At 41.5% G+C, this 16,654-nt stretch overlaps 1 protein-coding gene across 3 annotated transcripts in view; it reads right to left on the reverse strand.

The window, feature by feature from the left end:
- Positions 1 to 16,654, reverse strand: part of ptpra (protein tyrosine phosphatase receptor type A) — a 316,897-nt gene that overhangs the window by 58,976 nt on the left and 241,267 nt on the right. For all 3 annotated transcript variants that reach the window (XM_041187767.1, XM_041187775.1, XM_041187757.1), the window contains 3 exons: positions 12,218 to 12,337; positions 10,658 to 10,824; positions 4,412 to 4,547 (listed from right to left, as the gene is read on the reverse strand). In XM_041187767.1, the coding sequence (XP_041043701.1) occupies positions 4,412 to 4,547; positions 10,658 to 10,824; positions 12,218 to 12,337 (423 nt within the window). The remainder of the gene's footprint in view (positions 1 to 4,411; positions 4,548 to 10,657; positions 10,825 to 12,217; positions 12,338 to 16,654) is intronic.

Raw genomic sequence — 16,654 nt, forward strand, 5'->3', positions numbered from 1 at the left:
CCCCCCCCCCCCAAACCACTTTAACTAGCTTATATTTCACCCCTTTCCTATTTTTACATAGTTCTGTTGAAGGGTCATGAGGACTCGAAACGTCAACTGTGCTCTTCTCCGCTGATGCTGCCAGACCTGCTGAGTTTTTCCAGGTATCTCTGTTTCTGTTTTTGTTTTGGATTTCTAGCATCCACAGTTCTTTGCTTTTATCCCTTCTCTAGCCTGTCCATTGTTCGCCTTTTTTCCAGTTTTTAGCATCCAACTTATCTCGTTCCTCTTTATTGTGAAGTACATCTTTTGACATGTGAAGCATTCTCTATAATTATTGAAAGTACCCTGGAGGGTTACTGTTGACCAGAAACTGAATTGGACCAGCCATATAAATATTATGGCTACAAGAGTAGGTCAAAGACTGGGGATTCAGAGGAGAGTAACTCACCTCCTGACTCCCCAAAGCCTGTCCACCATCTAAAAGGCACAAGCAGCAGTGTGACAGAATATTCTCCACTTGCCTGGCGAATGTGGCTCCCAACAACACTCAAGAAGCTTGACACTATCCGGGACAAAGCAGCTGCTCGATCAGCACCCCATCCACCAATTTAAATGTTCACTCCTTCCACTACCAACGCATAGCAACAGCGTGTATCATATACAAGATGCACTGCAGCAACTCACCAAAGCTCCTTCGACAGCAAGTTCCAAACCTGCCATGTCTACTATCTAGAAGGACAAGGACAGCAACTGCACAAGATCACCACCATAAGGCCATAAGATATAGCAGTAGAAGTAGGCCATTCAGCCCATCAGGTCTGCTCCGCCATTCAATGGGATCATGGCTGATCTGATAATCCTCAACTCCACTTTCTTACCTTTTCCCCATAACCCTTGATTCCCTTGCTGATTAAAAATCTGTCTATCTTAGCTTTGAATACACTTAACCAACCCAGCCTCTACAGCCCTCTGCAGTAAAGAATTCCACAGATTGACTACCCTCAAAGAAAATATTCCTCCACATCTCTGTTTTAAATGGGCATCCCCTTACTCTGAGATTAAGCCCTCTGGTCCTAGGCTCTCCCACAGGGGGAAACAACCTCTCAGCATACACCCTGTCAAGCTCCCCAAGAATCTTATATGTTTCAATAAGATCGCCTCTCATCCTTCTAAATTCCAATGAGTACAGGCCCAACCTACTCAATCTCTCCTCATGAGAAAATCCCTACATACTCAAGATCAACCTAATGAACCTTCTCTGGACTGCCTCCAATGTTAGTATATCTTTCCTTAGGTGCAGGGACCAAAACTGTTCACAATATTCTAGGTGTGGTCGAACTAGTGCCTTGTATAGTTTTAGCAAGACTTCCCTATTTTTATACTCCATTCCCGTTGAAATAAAGGCCAACATTCCATTTGACTTCCCTATTTCCTGCTGATCTTGGATGTTAGTTTTTTGGGATTCATGCACAAGGACTCCCAAATCCCTGTGTTGCAGCCTCCTGCAGTCTTTCTCCATTTAAATAATATTCAGCTCCTCTATTCTTCCTGCCAAAGTGCATAACCTCCCCTTTTCCAACATAATATTTCATCGGCCAAGTTTTTTCCCCACTCACAACTTGTCTATATCCCTCTGTAGACTCCTGTGTCATCCTCACCACTTGCCTTCCCACCTATTTTTGTGTCATCCGCAAACTTGGTGATGGTACATTCACTTCCCTCATCTAAGGCATTAATATATATTGTAGATAATTGAGGCTCCAGCACTGATCCCTGTGGCACTCCACTTGTTACAGGTTGTCATCCTGAAAACGTCCCCCTTTATCCCAACTCTGTCTTTTCTTAATTAGCCAATCCTCTATCCATGCTAATATACTACCCCCAAAACCATGGGCTCTTATGAAGTAGCCGGATGTGCGGTACCTGATCAAACACCTTTTGGAAATCCAAATATTTTATGTCTACTGGTTCCCCTTTATCTATCCTGCTTGTTATCTCCTCAAAGAATTCTAATAAATTTGTTAGGCATGATTTCCACTTTATGAAGTCATACTGACGCTGATCAGATTATGTATTTCTAAATGCTCTATTACATCCTTTATAATAGACTCCCAACATTTTCCCAATGACAGAAGTTAAGCTAACTGGCCTATAGTTGCCTGTTTTTTGTCTCCCTCCCTTTTGAATAAAAGTGTTACATTGACCGTCCTCCAATCCTCTGGGACTTTTCCAGTATCTATGGATTCTTGGAAGATTACTACCAGTGCATCCACTATCTCTGTAACTACTTCCTGCAATATCTGAGGATGCAACCCATCAGGTCCGGGGGACTTATCAGCCTTTAGCCCCATTAGTTTCCCTAGTACTTTTTCTTTTGTGATAGTTATTGTATTTATTTCCTTCCCCCCTTTTGCCCCTTAATTATTTAGTATTTTTGGAATGCTATTAGTATCTTCTACCATGAAGACTGAAGCAAAGTATTTATTCAACTCCTCTGCCATTTCCTGTTTCCCCATTATTATTTCCCCAGCCTCATTCTCTAAGGGCCAATGTTCACTTTGGTCTCTCTCTTCCTTTTTGTATATTTAAAAGAAACTCTTACTGTCTGTTTTTATATTACTTACTAGTTTACCCTCAAAGTTTATTTTCTCCCTCTTTATTTTTTTTTTGGACCTCCAAGTTCCCCTCCAAGTCTTATCCCAGGGTACTAAAGGAGGTTGTACTAGTGGATGCATTGGTTGTATTTCCATCCGTTGTTTTATCTCTACCTTTTAGCCTATTTCAATCCCTTCCTCTCACCCCACCCCCACTAGTGCTATCTGTACCTTGCTCGTCCTGCTTTCTACCATTAATGTCACCTATTAGTACATTCCTTAGATAATATTGCCACCTTCAACACCTCTTTGTCCTTTTGTCTATGACATCTTTTGGCTATCTCCACCTATCACTGGCCCTCTATCCAGCTCTACTTGTCCCACCACCCCCCCACTTCCTTAAAACAGCTTATATTTCACCTCTCTTCTATTTTTCCTTAGTTCTGGTGAAGAGTCATACGGACACGAAACGTTAACTGTGTTCCTCTCTGCAGATGCTGTCAGACATGCTGAGTTTTTCCAGGAATTTTTATTTTTGTTTTTGTTCTAGTAAGGATAAAGGGGTCTTTTTGGAATGGCAGGCGATGACTAGTGGGGTACCGCAGGGATCAGTGCCTGGGCCCCTGCTATTCACAACATATATCAATGATTTGGATGAGGGAACCAAATCTAATATTTCCAAGCTTGCTGATAACACGAAACTTGGTGAGAATGTGAGTGGTGAGGAGGATGTTAAGAGGCTTCGAGGCAATTTAGACAAGTTGAGTGAGTGGGCAAATACATGGCAGATGCAGTATGACATGGATAAGTGTGAAGTTATCCACTTTGGCAGAGTATTATTTAAATGGTAACAGATTGGGAAACGTTGATGTACAAAGAGACTTTGGTGTCCTTGTACACCAATCACTGAAAGCAAACATCCAGATGCAGCAAGTAGTTAGGAAGGCAATGGTATGTTGGCCTTCATTGCAAGAGGACTTGAATACAGGAGCAAGGAAGTCTATACAGGGCCTTGATGAGACCACACCTGAAGTAGCGTGTGCAATTTTGGTCTTCTTACCTAAGAAAGGAGATACTTGCCATAGAGGGAGTGAACCAAAGGTTCACCAGAATGTTTCCTGGGATAGCAGGATTGTCGTATGACGAGAGATTGGGCCGACTAGGCCTGCATTCGTTGGAGTTAGAAGAATGAGAAGGGAGCTCATTGAAATGTATAAAATTCTGATAGGGTTGGACAGACTGGATGCAGAGATGATGTTTTCTCTGGCTGGGGTTCTAGAACAAGGGCTCACAATCTCAGGATACAGGGAAAGGCCATTTAGGGCTGAGATGAGGAGAAACGTCTTCACTCAGAGGGTGGTGAACATGTGGAATTCTATACCACAGGGGGCTGTGGAGGCCAAGTCACTGAATATATTTAAGAAGGATTTAGATAGATTTCTAGACTCTAAAGGCGTCAATGGGTATGGGGAAAGTGCGGGAGTATGGCGCTGAGATAGAGGATCAGCCATGATCATACTGAATGGCGGATCAGGCTTGAAGGGCCGAATAAACTACTCCTGCTTCTATTTTCCACGTTTCTAAGTCAGACATCATTTAGACTTGGAACTATATCGCCTTCCCTCACTGTCACAGGGTTAAAATCCTGCAATTCCCTTTCCAGTAGTGTACATAATAGTGAGTATGCCTGCACCAGATGGACTGCAACATTTCCAGAAGGCAGCTCATCACCACTTTAGAGATGGGCAGCAAATGTTGTCCTTGCCAGTGACACTCAGATTCCATGAAAGAATTTTTTAAAAATCCAAGTTATTGTGGTAACACTTCAGACTTACATCTGTCTGCACCATTTGACATCGCTGAGCTCGAATCCGCGACACAAATCCAAAAACATCCACTTTCCTCTCTGCATGCATCATGTCCAGCATGGCATCAATAACGATGAAAGTGCCTGTACGACCAACACCAGCACTGAAAATTTCAAAAAATTTTAAACTTGGAAAATTATGCAAAGGAGTGATTTGAAAACAATGTTCACAGATATAGTCAGCTCTATTATTTATCACCCATCCCGAGGAGTGGGGTGGTTTGTTAGGCTATTTGAAAGGCCAGTGAAGAGTGGCATGGAACTGGAGTCATATATAGGCCAGACTGGGTAAAGATGGTACATTTCCCTTTTCTAAAGGATAATGGTCAGCCAGTTGTTTCTTTTGACAGCTTCATGATCACTGATACCAGCCTTTTTTCAAAATGTCCAGGTTTAAATAAAAAACCGAATTGAAATTCTTAATTGCCATGGTGAATTTGAATTTTCATTCTCTGAATTCTTTGACAAGATGTCTGGATCATTATTCTACTGCATTATCGTACCCAGAAGCTATGAGTTTATCTGATGTGCTGACCCTTTTAGATTGCAATTTCAGTCCTAAATGTTATTGAATTTCTTTGGGAACAAAGCACAAGTACTGGGATCAGTAGAAGTGGAATTCTGAGGGTAGCAAATCCTTGCTATCCTATCCAGAGGTCTGAACAATAATATTTAACATGTAGTTTGATACATTTTTCCTAAGAAATTCCAAGAAGTTCCAGCATTTGTACAATGGGGGCTAGATTTAGTCTAAGGGGGGAATGTGGCATTTTTAAAAATGAAATATAAAAGTTTTAACTAATCACAGTTGGTTTGGTTGAATTTCATGATATTATTTACCAGACAATAACTACTTATATAATCCCTTTAACAAAAATATCCAAAAGTTATTCACTGAAATGTAATCAAAGAAAAATGAAAGAAAAGCTAAAGAAAAAAAACTGTAAGGCAGGGATGACCAAAGGCTTGAGAAAAGAATTGCGTATTAAGGACACAGATCGATAGCAGAAAGGTTTAGGGAGGGAATTATGGACCATGGAACCAAGGTGCTTGAGACCTTGTGGGCAGTGGTGGAGCAAAGGGAGGAGGGGTGCAAGAGGCCAGAGTTAGAGAAGCAGGGCTCAGGGGGAGGGGAGGGGAAAGGAGGTTCTGTGGCTGGAGAAGACTACAGATAGGGAAACTAAGAAAGGATTTAAACACAAATTTTTAAATTAGGAGCGTTGGGGGCCCAAAAACTAATCTAACTCAACAAGAACAGGGTTAATGAGTGAGCGGGATAATGAAATAGGCTTGCATTTATACAGCACTTTCCACAACCACCATACTTCTCAAAGGACTTAACAGTCAATGAAGTACTTCTGATATGTAAAAAAATAAAAACAAAAAACTGAGTTCTGTGGACGGGTCATGAGGACTCGAAACGTCAACTCTTTTCTTCTCTGCCGATGCTGCCAGACCTGCTGTTTTTGTTTTACTTCTGATACGTGGCCACTGGTAAAATATAGTAATGTAACTTATAGGAAACCTAGTTTTAGATGAACTAAAGTTTACACAGAGTGGAGAATGGTAGGTCAGCCTGACAGAATTGAAATAATTGATTTAGGAGGAGACAGACACATGGATAATGGCAGATGGACCAAGGGAGAACCAGAGATAGTTGATATTTTGAAGGTGGAAAGAAACAGTTTCTGTGATAGAAAGGCTATAAGGCTGGAGGTTCAGCTTTGAGTCAAGTAGAATGCTGAGGTTGCATCCAGCCTGGGGACTGAATTGTGGCAATGACATGTAACTTGTGGCATAGGCTGAAGATGAAGGTTTGTGCGTTTAATTTGTGTAGATTGCTACTCATCCAAGACTAGGCCTTTGATATTGAAGAGCAGTCGCCCCAAGGGTAGAGCCTGAGGGGTTTCCAGAAATTACTGAGTGGAAACAGGAGGGGGAACCATTGCTTTTAGTTCTGGCTACAACTGGAAATGAGTGTGAATCTGGACAGGAGCAGTTTCACTGATTTGGACAACAGAGAACAGTTAGTGGAGGATGACATAATCAACTACAGCAGAGATCAAGGAAGATGAGGAAGGATAATAAATGATGGTCACAGTCAGGATCAGGGACGAGAGTGGCCGAAGGCAAAAAGGTCTGTAATTATTTTGTGATGAGGAATCATGTAATTATAGCACTTCTTATGATCTGTAGAGAAAGGCAAATACTTCTAGGCCACTTCAAATGGGTGGAATTATTAGACTTCAAGTGGATTGAAACATTAGTTTTCCCTTTGTTTAACTTCAATTACCGTCAAGAGTGTGGACCGATGCATTTGCATAAAATCACCAAAGTAACCTCAGCATTTCAGCATTCAATGTAATACAGATGAAGTCCATATAAACAACAAAACATGACCTTGTTGGATTATGTACATGTGAAATGAAGCAAAATTCTATGCAGAGCTTTGTAAACTATCTTCCAACGTGATTCTATTTAATTTACCACCACCTTCTCAAGGGTAATGAGGGATAGGTAAAAAGGCTGGCCTTGCCAGTGATGCCCACATCCCATGAACAAAGATATATTAAAAAAAACCCTGAAACTAGACACCAGCGCAAACAAAATAGCAGCAATTGTAACAGTCAGCATATAATTATTGAAGTTCATGTATCAAATATAATAACACATAATATAAAAGATGAAAATCTGTGTTTTAAAGTGCTTTTAAAAACATTTTTATTTGACGTACTGACGTACATTTCAGCCAAGCTCTCCATGTTCCCTGGTGACAAAAGACTCGGTGAAGCCCTTCTCCCCACACACTCTCACGTGCTATCATCAACCTCTCGTTCCAACCAACCTCCTCTGCCACACATACAAAATCATTCAGGACCCCTCTTCCCAAACACCCTCTCGCTCACTCACTCCCTCCCTCCTCACCCACTCAAACTTTCCCTTCTTCTCCACAAAGTGCTCCACTCAAGCTCTCCCCTCCTTACCCAGCCCCCAAGCTCAATCCTTCCCTCCCACCCCATACAGCCCCACTCCCTCATCCCCTCCTCCTTCTCTACCCTCTCCCACCTGGAATCCTCCATCTTTCCAGGACTCAGCTCCTAGTCACTGCTGCTGCCTCTGTCAGTGGGCAGCCGCAGCTTGTCCTCAGCTGGTGCTACTTAGATCTGAATTGTTGAGGAAGAGTGAGCCACCCCGCCCCAGGGGGTAGGAGTGCTGAGAGCTCAAACACCTGCGGGTCGGGAACACCACCTCTTACATCACTGGTCACTTGAATAGCACCAGGGTCCTAAGTAGACTGAGCTAGAGGCTGTGTAAGGTAGTGATGGCTGCCAAGTGTGGGGTGCAGCTGAGATCACAGTCAGGTGGAATCTCCCTCCCTCCATCCTTCAGCTAGAGCCAGAGCCCAAAGCTGAGTGATAGGCTGTGGTTGGGTCAGGACTAAGTCGCTCTATTGGTAACAGGGCTTCTCATTGGGCGAGAAGAACCAGCTGCCCTGTGCCAGTGGCAACGACTCCTGAAGCAGAGGTGGCCTACTGGCTGCACAAAGGAGCAGCAGCTACTGGGGGCATGCCCTATACATCTCCTAATCACAGAAAGCAAGTCACCGGGCTGTAATTGGATTATTTGGAAGTCAAAACCAGGCGAGAACAGATGGCGAATTAAAGAGACAGCTTCCTCGGCCAGCCAGAGGTTGAAAAACATTTAAAAGGGCAGAAAAAATTTAAAAGGGCGGAATTCTGTGAGGCAAGTCAGAATTCCTGTCAAATAGTGGAAATTTCCCATCCCTGGGGATGTTACTTGTAACTCTGATTATTGCTGTTTAGGTGCTATAGCAGAAACTGGATTGGAGAACAGATAGTTGCCAGGAAGATGCACATAGGTTTGAGAGATTACAACACTTTCAGGTCCTTGAATTTCTTGAAAAATCAAACCTTCCAGCATTGACTAAACCTTTACACTAAATATACAATTATATTGAAGCTCCAAAAGACGTCAGCTATGGCACAGGCAATATTCTGCTAAGGTTTCTAAACAAAATTCTCCTGACAAGTACTGGTTCAAGTTTCCTAATTAAATGGATCATATCTCCACAAGGTGGCAGCCATAGCCTGTGCAACATTCGGTTGAATGTTTCTTTCCAAACAAAATTCTCCTGACAAGAAAATACTGGTTCAAGTTTCCAAATTAGGTGTACAAATAATTTAATACTTGGAAGCCTTCCACTGAAAATATACAGTTTGTATAAAACATGACAGTAGCATCCACAGCAAATGATAAAAGTAATGCTGGTCATGTTGCAAAATAGAAGAGATATCAAAATCCAAGCTGAGTTTTCAGAAATATGAATTAAAAAGCATGTGTAGAAGATTATTTCCATTTGGTGTATGCAGAAATTAATTTCCCAAATCAGCATAAAGCCAAACACAAGAAGTCAGTGGCCAATATATAAGGGCAACGTCATTCCTATTACAGGTCAAAAATGAGCAGGTTGCAAGGTGGAGAAGAAACAAAAATATGCAAAGTGGCCTCCGACCAAATCACCATCCCTAAAACTGACTATTGAAATTTCGGTCTACTCAATCTTATTGTGAACAATGTTGCCAATTCTATTTTATAAAAACGACAATGTGACAGTCAGGCTTCATATCTAGCAAATTTTCCTGTGCTCCCGATCTTGGCATTGCCGATGGAAGGGGAGGCCAGAAATGAAGAGATGTAAGGATACTATGGTGGTATGGGGCAGGTGAAATGACCTTTAATGGCTACAAGGCGGGCATGTTGGTTACCTATCCTTCTCCCAATCACTCAAAATTGCCACTATATTGAGATTTTAATATTGCTGAAGAGACATGCTACTGAAGCTTTTCATCTTGTGCTCATCAGGACAAATGCAAGGCGGCCAAATTTCAAATGATCATAACAATTTACATTACAGTAGAAAAGAGTGCTGATTGGTTGGCAAGTCAACTCTGAATGGCTGAGGCATTGCCATGGAGAAAGCAATGAGAACTGTAGGGTCCCCAAGTTCCTAGGTAATTCAAAAAAGATTTGAGGCTTGAACATATTCCTTTTGTTTGCAGAGAACTGTTCTCTGCACGTGAACATGTGTCACTTCTAGCAAGCGTAAATGAGCCATATTACAAGCTCAACTAATTGGTTGGTAGTATAGCTATTAGCACATTCAGAATTGTTCAACATGTGCTGCCCAATCACAGAATAACATCAAACAGTAGACTTTTGAAATAGAGCAGTCTAACATGTTCCCTTCCTCAATGTACTAGTTGAGAAAAATGATAGTGTGTTCTCCACTACTGTCAACCACAAGCATACCTTCACCAGTCAGTATACACCATTGGGATTCATATAGATCCATGCGCTATAAGATTGGCCTTATCAGAAATCTTGTAAATAGGGACCTAGCCATTTGCTCACCTTGCAAGCTTGATGCAGAAATAAAGCGTATCAAAACTATCCTGCAAGATGATGCAATCCTGATTATTGTACGCTGTGTATTGTGCAAATTCACAAATGGGCCAAAGGCCGCCGATTCTGAAAAGCACCTTGTCTACCTCAAATTACCCTGGAAAGATGAAGTATTGGAAAGAATTTGGACAACATGTCAAGCAAGCCGTTTCACACTGCTACTATGAAGTGGCTATGCAAGTATTTTCCAATAACAGGTTGCTGTCAGTCCAAAAAGATATCTGCCTACCACACAAATGAGCAACATAGTGTATGAATTTCAGTGCTGGTGGAAGGTCAGGTACGTAGATCAATACATCCCAGCAATTGGCTGATTGAATAAAACAACATGTTCCTTCAGTTGTTTGTAATAGGCAGAATACAGACCATACCCAAACAGCCCTTGCTTGCAAAATCCAAAGCAAAATGTCTACTGCTAGATGCCACATTTTGTACAATTCCACAGTGATGACATTTCAAAAAGTATTCAATTGGTTATAAAGCACTTTGAGATGTCTGGTGGTTGTGAAAAGTGCTACATAAATGCTAGCCATTATTTTCTTTTTTTAAAATCAGTTTTCCTTATGTTATCTACATTTGTGCACAAAACTCTTAGCACTGTTTACTGCTCCCATGACTGCCACTCCACTACCATGACATGAAATGAAGGAAGGAAAATTTAAACTTATGTGAATCCTTTCCCACCATCAACACAGAAACCTACCAAGCACCAATTTAAAAACATACTGACCTGCAATGCACAACAATGGCACCTGCAAAGGATGGGTTGCAGGTCTTCACCTTCTTTAGAAATTTGAGCATGCCAATTGGGGTAAATGGAACACCAAAGTCAGGCCAGCTGGTAAAGTGGAACTGAGTAACCAGTCGCTGAGGTTTCTTATTCATTACATCTCCTACCTATAGAGATGGAAGAGGAAAATGATTGGCTGAAAACTAACAAGAGTGCACGACAGATATCAATGAATAGGGCCATTTGGCCCATTTCATCTCATTCACCCAGGATTTAAAAAAGAAACAAATTTATTCTGAGACCATTCAACTGACTCTTCAAAGGATCTAAATTTTCTGACTCATATTCTGCCTGAAAACACCATGTTAACTGCTGCTCATTCTTTGCATAAAAAAGCTGTTGCTATATTTTTCTTTTAACCTATGTCCTTTTGCCCTGGCATCCTGTTTTACCCTGAAGTAGTGCTCTCAATTAAAATTACTTATGTCTTATATGTTGGATAAGGCCTTAAATAAATAGTGACTTATCAAGACTCAGTTCCTATGGAGTTTAGAAAATAGTGCACATTAACTTGGGGTTTTTAAACTCTACTCGAGCCTTCCTTCAGTTTTGTTAAATGTTTGAAGTTTCATTCTTGCATGAGTGTTCTCTGAAGGCCAACATTTTATTCACTAGTTACCCAGAAGTGTTGCTTTTTCTTCTAGTGAGTGCTTTGCTAGGTTATTTCCGAGGGCAGTTAAAAGTGAATTAAGAGACTAGAGTTACATTTGGCCAGACTGACTGAGGACGGCAAGTTTCTTTCCCTAAAAGGATATTAGTAAACCAGTTAGCTTTCTATAATAACCTAAAACAAGTTTCATTGCCACTTTTACTAATACTATTTTTTTGTAAAGATTTACCAATTATCATCGGATGTTTAAATGTATATTATTTGGGTTACTAGTCCATGCATCTGGATTACTAGTCCAGTAGCAAATATTATACAACTGCATCCTCCTCCCACTGAAACAGACAAATGTGCAATGGAAAACATAATTTCTGGGAATCTGTTGCGACTAAACGCTTTATATTGTCAACCAGAGAACACAGATTTAAGATAATTGGCAAAAGAAGTAGATGGTAGATAGAGTTTTTTTTTATATACATATTAAGTTATGATCTGAACTGCACTGCCTTAAATGAGGAGATGCAATGTGAATTGCTAAGTAAAGGGGCTAAAAAATTTCAGGGCTATGGGGAAAGGGCAGGGGATCGAAACAGTTTGGATGGCTCCTTCAAAGAGCTAGCTCAGACATGATTCGTCGATACAGTCTTGCAGCACAGAAAATGGTCTGTGGTTCTATGGGATGAAGGAACAACCAGTGTCTGGTGATCAGCATAAATTATTCTAATATTGTATGTCAAACCAAATTTTCATGAACTCTATATATAATACCAACTAAAAACAGTGTCTAAATGTTTTCCAGTCAGTGAAAACACAGCTCTCAAGTGAAACAATTTGAAAATAATTTAAGAATATTTTCACATCCGACATGGAACCAACAAACTTAAAAGACTTACTTGCTGAATGCAGAACTTACGGATGGTGTAGTCCACCAGCACCATCATGTCTTCCACAGACACTCGGATGTTCCCATATGTCCAACAACCCTGGTCTGGCCAGTACTGGGCACATTTGCACTAGAACACAACAGCATTTATGGCGACAAGATTTTGGAACAAAAAGCATGCTGATTATTACTTTAACAATAGTTGAAAAGTGTGTTAGACTCTATTGTGACTGTCACCAGGTCAATTAGTTGCCAATTTACTGTCTGAACTGGCAAATTAAGAGTAGTTATGGGCCACATATCAGAGGGTATGCACAGAAAGATGTAAGTCAGTTCCTTAAGGACAGAGAATTATACTAAAAAAATTCAATTAGACCATTATCCATACACTCAGCACTATGAAGATGTGGATTAATTCATTCAAAGTTTTTTTTATGGTTTTATAAATTAAAAATCAGAATATATAAATACTCTCTGGGCACAAGAGGGCAAAATCAAATTCTGCAATAGGGCCCAGTTTCTGACCACTGATTTCTGATCAAGTTCAGTGATTCCTGAGGTCAAACTGAGTTGTGATCCCCTCCAAGGTTGAATATCCCATTTGCTCAATATGGAAACCCACACTTGAAGAATGAGTCCTTTTGATGAAGTCTAGAGATTTGATTTTGCCAATGGAACTGCACCTTCCAACTTCTGTTCAGTTAGGAGGGTGAAAAGAGGAAAATTAGAAAAATCCTACATTGGAATAATTTCTGTAGCATTTTCTCTTTGATTTATACTTTTAAAATTGGGATACCCGTAACTATGCAGAATTTAAAAGAATCCTGATCAATAGTTTCAACAAGTTCAAACTGACTTGTTTGAGCAAATATCCTTCCACATGTTGCATCGCCTCAGCTTTCCAGTTACTAGGTACTTTTGGTAAATGGTTGCATGTAAATTGTAACTTTTTCTATTTTGGATACTTGTTCATTGGGTACACATTTCCTGTTTCAATGCCCATTACCATAAATTTTCGTCTCATTAAATTACATTATCTTATAGTAAAAGTGGATGGATTTTCCTTATGGAGAAAATAGGTGGGTGCATAAACAAAGACAGAGTTTTGATTCCATTCCATTAGCACTCTGCCCGAAGGTATCATAATTGGCTCCGTCTGCTGATGCTTCATCCTGGTCCGTTTTTCTTGGCAGCTTTTGTCAGTGGTGGTTTGTTATTGCCTTCCTCTCAAGGGCAGGGCAAGGAGACAGGCCCCAAGTCTACCTCAGCGAGAACAGGAATCAAGCCTGTGCTGTTGGCATTATTCTGAACCACATGCTAGTCATCAGCCAACCCAGTATGTTATTTTAAAATTTACTGAGTAATGACATTAAATACTGGAACTAGATTAACAAATTAATGAACATAGCTAGTAGTGTGCTTTGCCACTTGTCATCTTCTTTTTCATTTTTATTAACATTTGAAATATTGGTTCACCTAGCTTTCCACTCAGTAAGAGCGCCGGGTCAGTGAGGGGGACTTCGCCTGACTGAGACAGACTGTGTGAGTATAACTGGGAATTTGGTTCAAAGTGGGAATTCAGTGCATTGTGGGAAAAGAGGTACTTTAGATAAGATTTACAGCAAGAAGTAAAGCTGAGTGGGGAGTTTGGTGAAGGGCAGGGAGGAGGTGCTATTTTCTTCTACACTTTTTCAGCCTCCAATATTTGATTTCCACTTCGGTGCAGCAGGAGGAGCAGGTAAATCAGTAATTGGTATTATTAGAAACTGTAAGTTATATCAGTATTATAAAGTTTACTAGCAGTGTTAAAATCTACTGGGAGGTGTAGGCATTATTACATATAAATTAATTAGCAATTATTAATTAATTAACATATATTGGAGATGGCAGGACAAGTGATGTGCGATTGCAGGAAATGGGAGCTTTCTGGATACCAGTGTGATCCAGGGCAAACACATCTGCAGTAAACGTTTGTGGTTACAGGAGCTTCGGCTCCGAGTTATTGAGCAGGAGGCAAAGCTGCAGATACTGTGGCACATCAGGGAGGGGGAAAGGTACCTGGACACTTTATTCCAGGGGGTAGTCACATTCCTTAGGATCGGGTCTTCTAATTTGGTCAGTAGTCAGGGACAAGAGGGTGTGACAACAAGTGAGGCAGGTAAGGGGACCCACAGGGCTGTATTGCAGGAGTTTCGACCTTTTCAACTATGCAACAGGTGTGAGGTTTATTCAGCTTGTTTAGATGACTCTGCAGGCTGCAGGGTGGATTAGCTAACTGACCATGGCAACATGGTACACGAAGTCACCCAAGCAGGGGGAGTAACAAGGAGTGTAGTGGTAGTAGGGGACGGTATAGACAGACGGATTGACGCCATTCTCTGCAGCAAAGAGTGCAAGTCCAGAGGGCTGTGCTGCTGACCCTGTGCCAGGGTTCAGGACATCCGCTTGGGGTTGTAGAGGAACTTGCAGCGGGAGGGGGAAGACCATGTAGGTACCAATGACACAGGCAAGACAAAGAAGGAGGTTCTGCATAGTCAGTATGGGGAGCTTGGCACCAAATTAAGAAGCAGAACCTCAAAGGTTATAATCTCTGGATTATTACCTGAGCCACGTACAAATTGACATAGGCCAAATAAGATTAGGGAGATGAATGCGCGGCTCAAAGTCTGATGTGGGAGAAAGTCTGATGGTTCATGGGGCACTGGAACCAATATTGGGGAAAGTGGAATCTGTACCCTTGGGACTGTCTAAACCTGAACCGTGCTGAGATTGGTCTTCCCCACTGCAAGCCGCATAACTAGGGGGATAGAGATGGTTTTAAACCAAGCAGTGGGGTTAAGGGATCAAATTTGGGAAGGTGTGGTAAGTCAAAGAGTAGAGACAAGGCAAAAGAGAAAGGTATTATTATGGGAAATGAAAAACAGACTGTGACAGGAAGGGATAGAGAGTACAAATCGAACAGTAAATCAAATGAGACTAGAAGTTATAAAAAGAATAGAAGGATAAAACCAATGGCTCTGTATCTGAATGCATGAAGCGTTCGAAACAAAACAGATGAACTGACAGCGCACATAGGAATAAATAAGTATGATTTGATAGCCATTACAGAGATATGGCTGCAGGAAGACATGGATTGGGACCTGAATATTAAAGATTACAGGACATTAAGGAAGGACAGGAAGCAAGGAAAAGATGGAGCAGCGACTCTGTTAGTTAAAGGTGTATTAGCACAATAGAGAGAGATGGATGTGTCCTTGTACACCAGTCGCTAATGGTAAGCATGCTGGTGCAGCAGGCGGTAAAGAAGGCAAATGGTATACTGGCCTTCATAACCAGAGGTTTCGAGCACAGGAGCAGAGATGTCTTGCTGCAATTATACAGGGCATTGGTGAGACCACACCTGGAATATTGTGTGCAGTTTTGGTCTTCTTATCTGAGGAAGGATGTTCATGCTATAGAGGGAGTGCAGTGAAAGTTTACTACACTGATTCTGGGGATGGCAGGCTGACATGAGGAGAGGTTGAGTCGGTTAGGATTATATTCACTGGAGTTCAGAAGAATGAGGGGGGATATCCTAGAATACTATAAAATTCTGACAGGGTAGATGCAGGAAGGATGTTCCCGATAGTGGGGGAGACCAGAACCAGGGGTTACAGTCTGAGGATATGGGGTAGACCGTTTAGGACTGAGATGAGGAGAAATTTTTTCACCCAGAGAGTGGGTGAGCCTGTGGAATTCGCTACCACATAAAGTAGTTGAGGCCAAAACTTTGTATGTTTTCAAGGAGTTAGATAGAGCTCTTAGGGCGAAAGGGGTCAAAGGATGTCGGGAGAAAGCGGGAGCAGGCTATTGAGTTGGATGATCAGCCATGATCATAATGAATGGCGGAGTAGGCTCGAAGGGCTGAATAGCCCACTCCTGCTCCTATTTTCTATGTTTCTATGACCTAAATTCAGGAAACCAGGATGTGCAACTGTTTTGGATAGATGAGAAATGGTAAAGGCAGAGAAATCACTTGTGGGATTTGTGTACAGGCCCCCTAATAATAACCACATGGTGGGGTGGAGCATATAGGAAGAAATAATGGAAACTTGTCAGAAAGGCACAACGATAATCATGGGAGACTTTAAGCTACTTTTTATGTAATTCATACATGGAATGTGGGCTTCACTCGCTGGTCCAGCATTTATTGTCCATTCCTAGTTACCCCTGAGAAGGTGGTGGTGAGCTGCCTTCTTGAACCACTATAGTCCATGTAGCGTACATACACCCAGGGTGCTGCTAGGAAGGGAGTTCCAGGATTTTGACCCAGTGGCAGTGAAAGAACGGTGATGTAGTTCCAAGTGACTTGGAGGGGAACTTCCAGGTGGTGGTGTTCCCATTTATCTGCTGCCCTTGTCCTTCTAGATGGTAGTGGTCATGGGATTGGAAAGTGCTGTCTAAGGAG

The sequence above is a fragment of the Carcharodon carcharias genome, chromosome 1, assembly GCF_017639515.1.
Source record: "Carcharodon carcharias isolate sCarCar2 chromosome 1, sCarCar2.pri, whole genome shotgun sequence".
NCBI classification, from domain to species: domain Eukaryota; kingdom Metazoa; phylum Chordata; class Chondrichthyes; order Lamniformes; family Lamnidae; genus Carcharodon; species Carcharodon carcharias.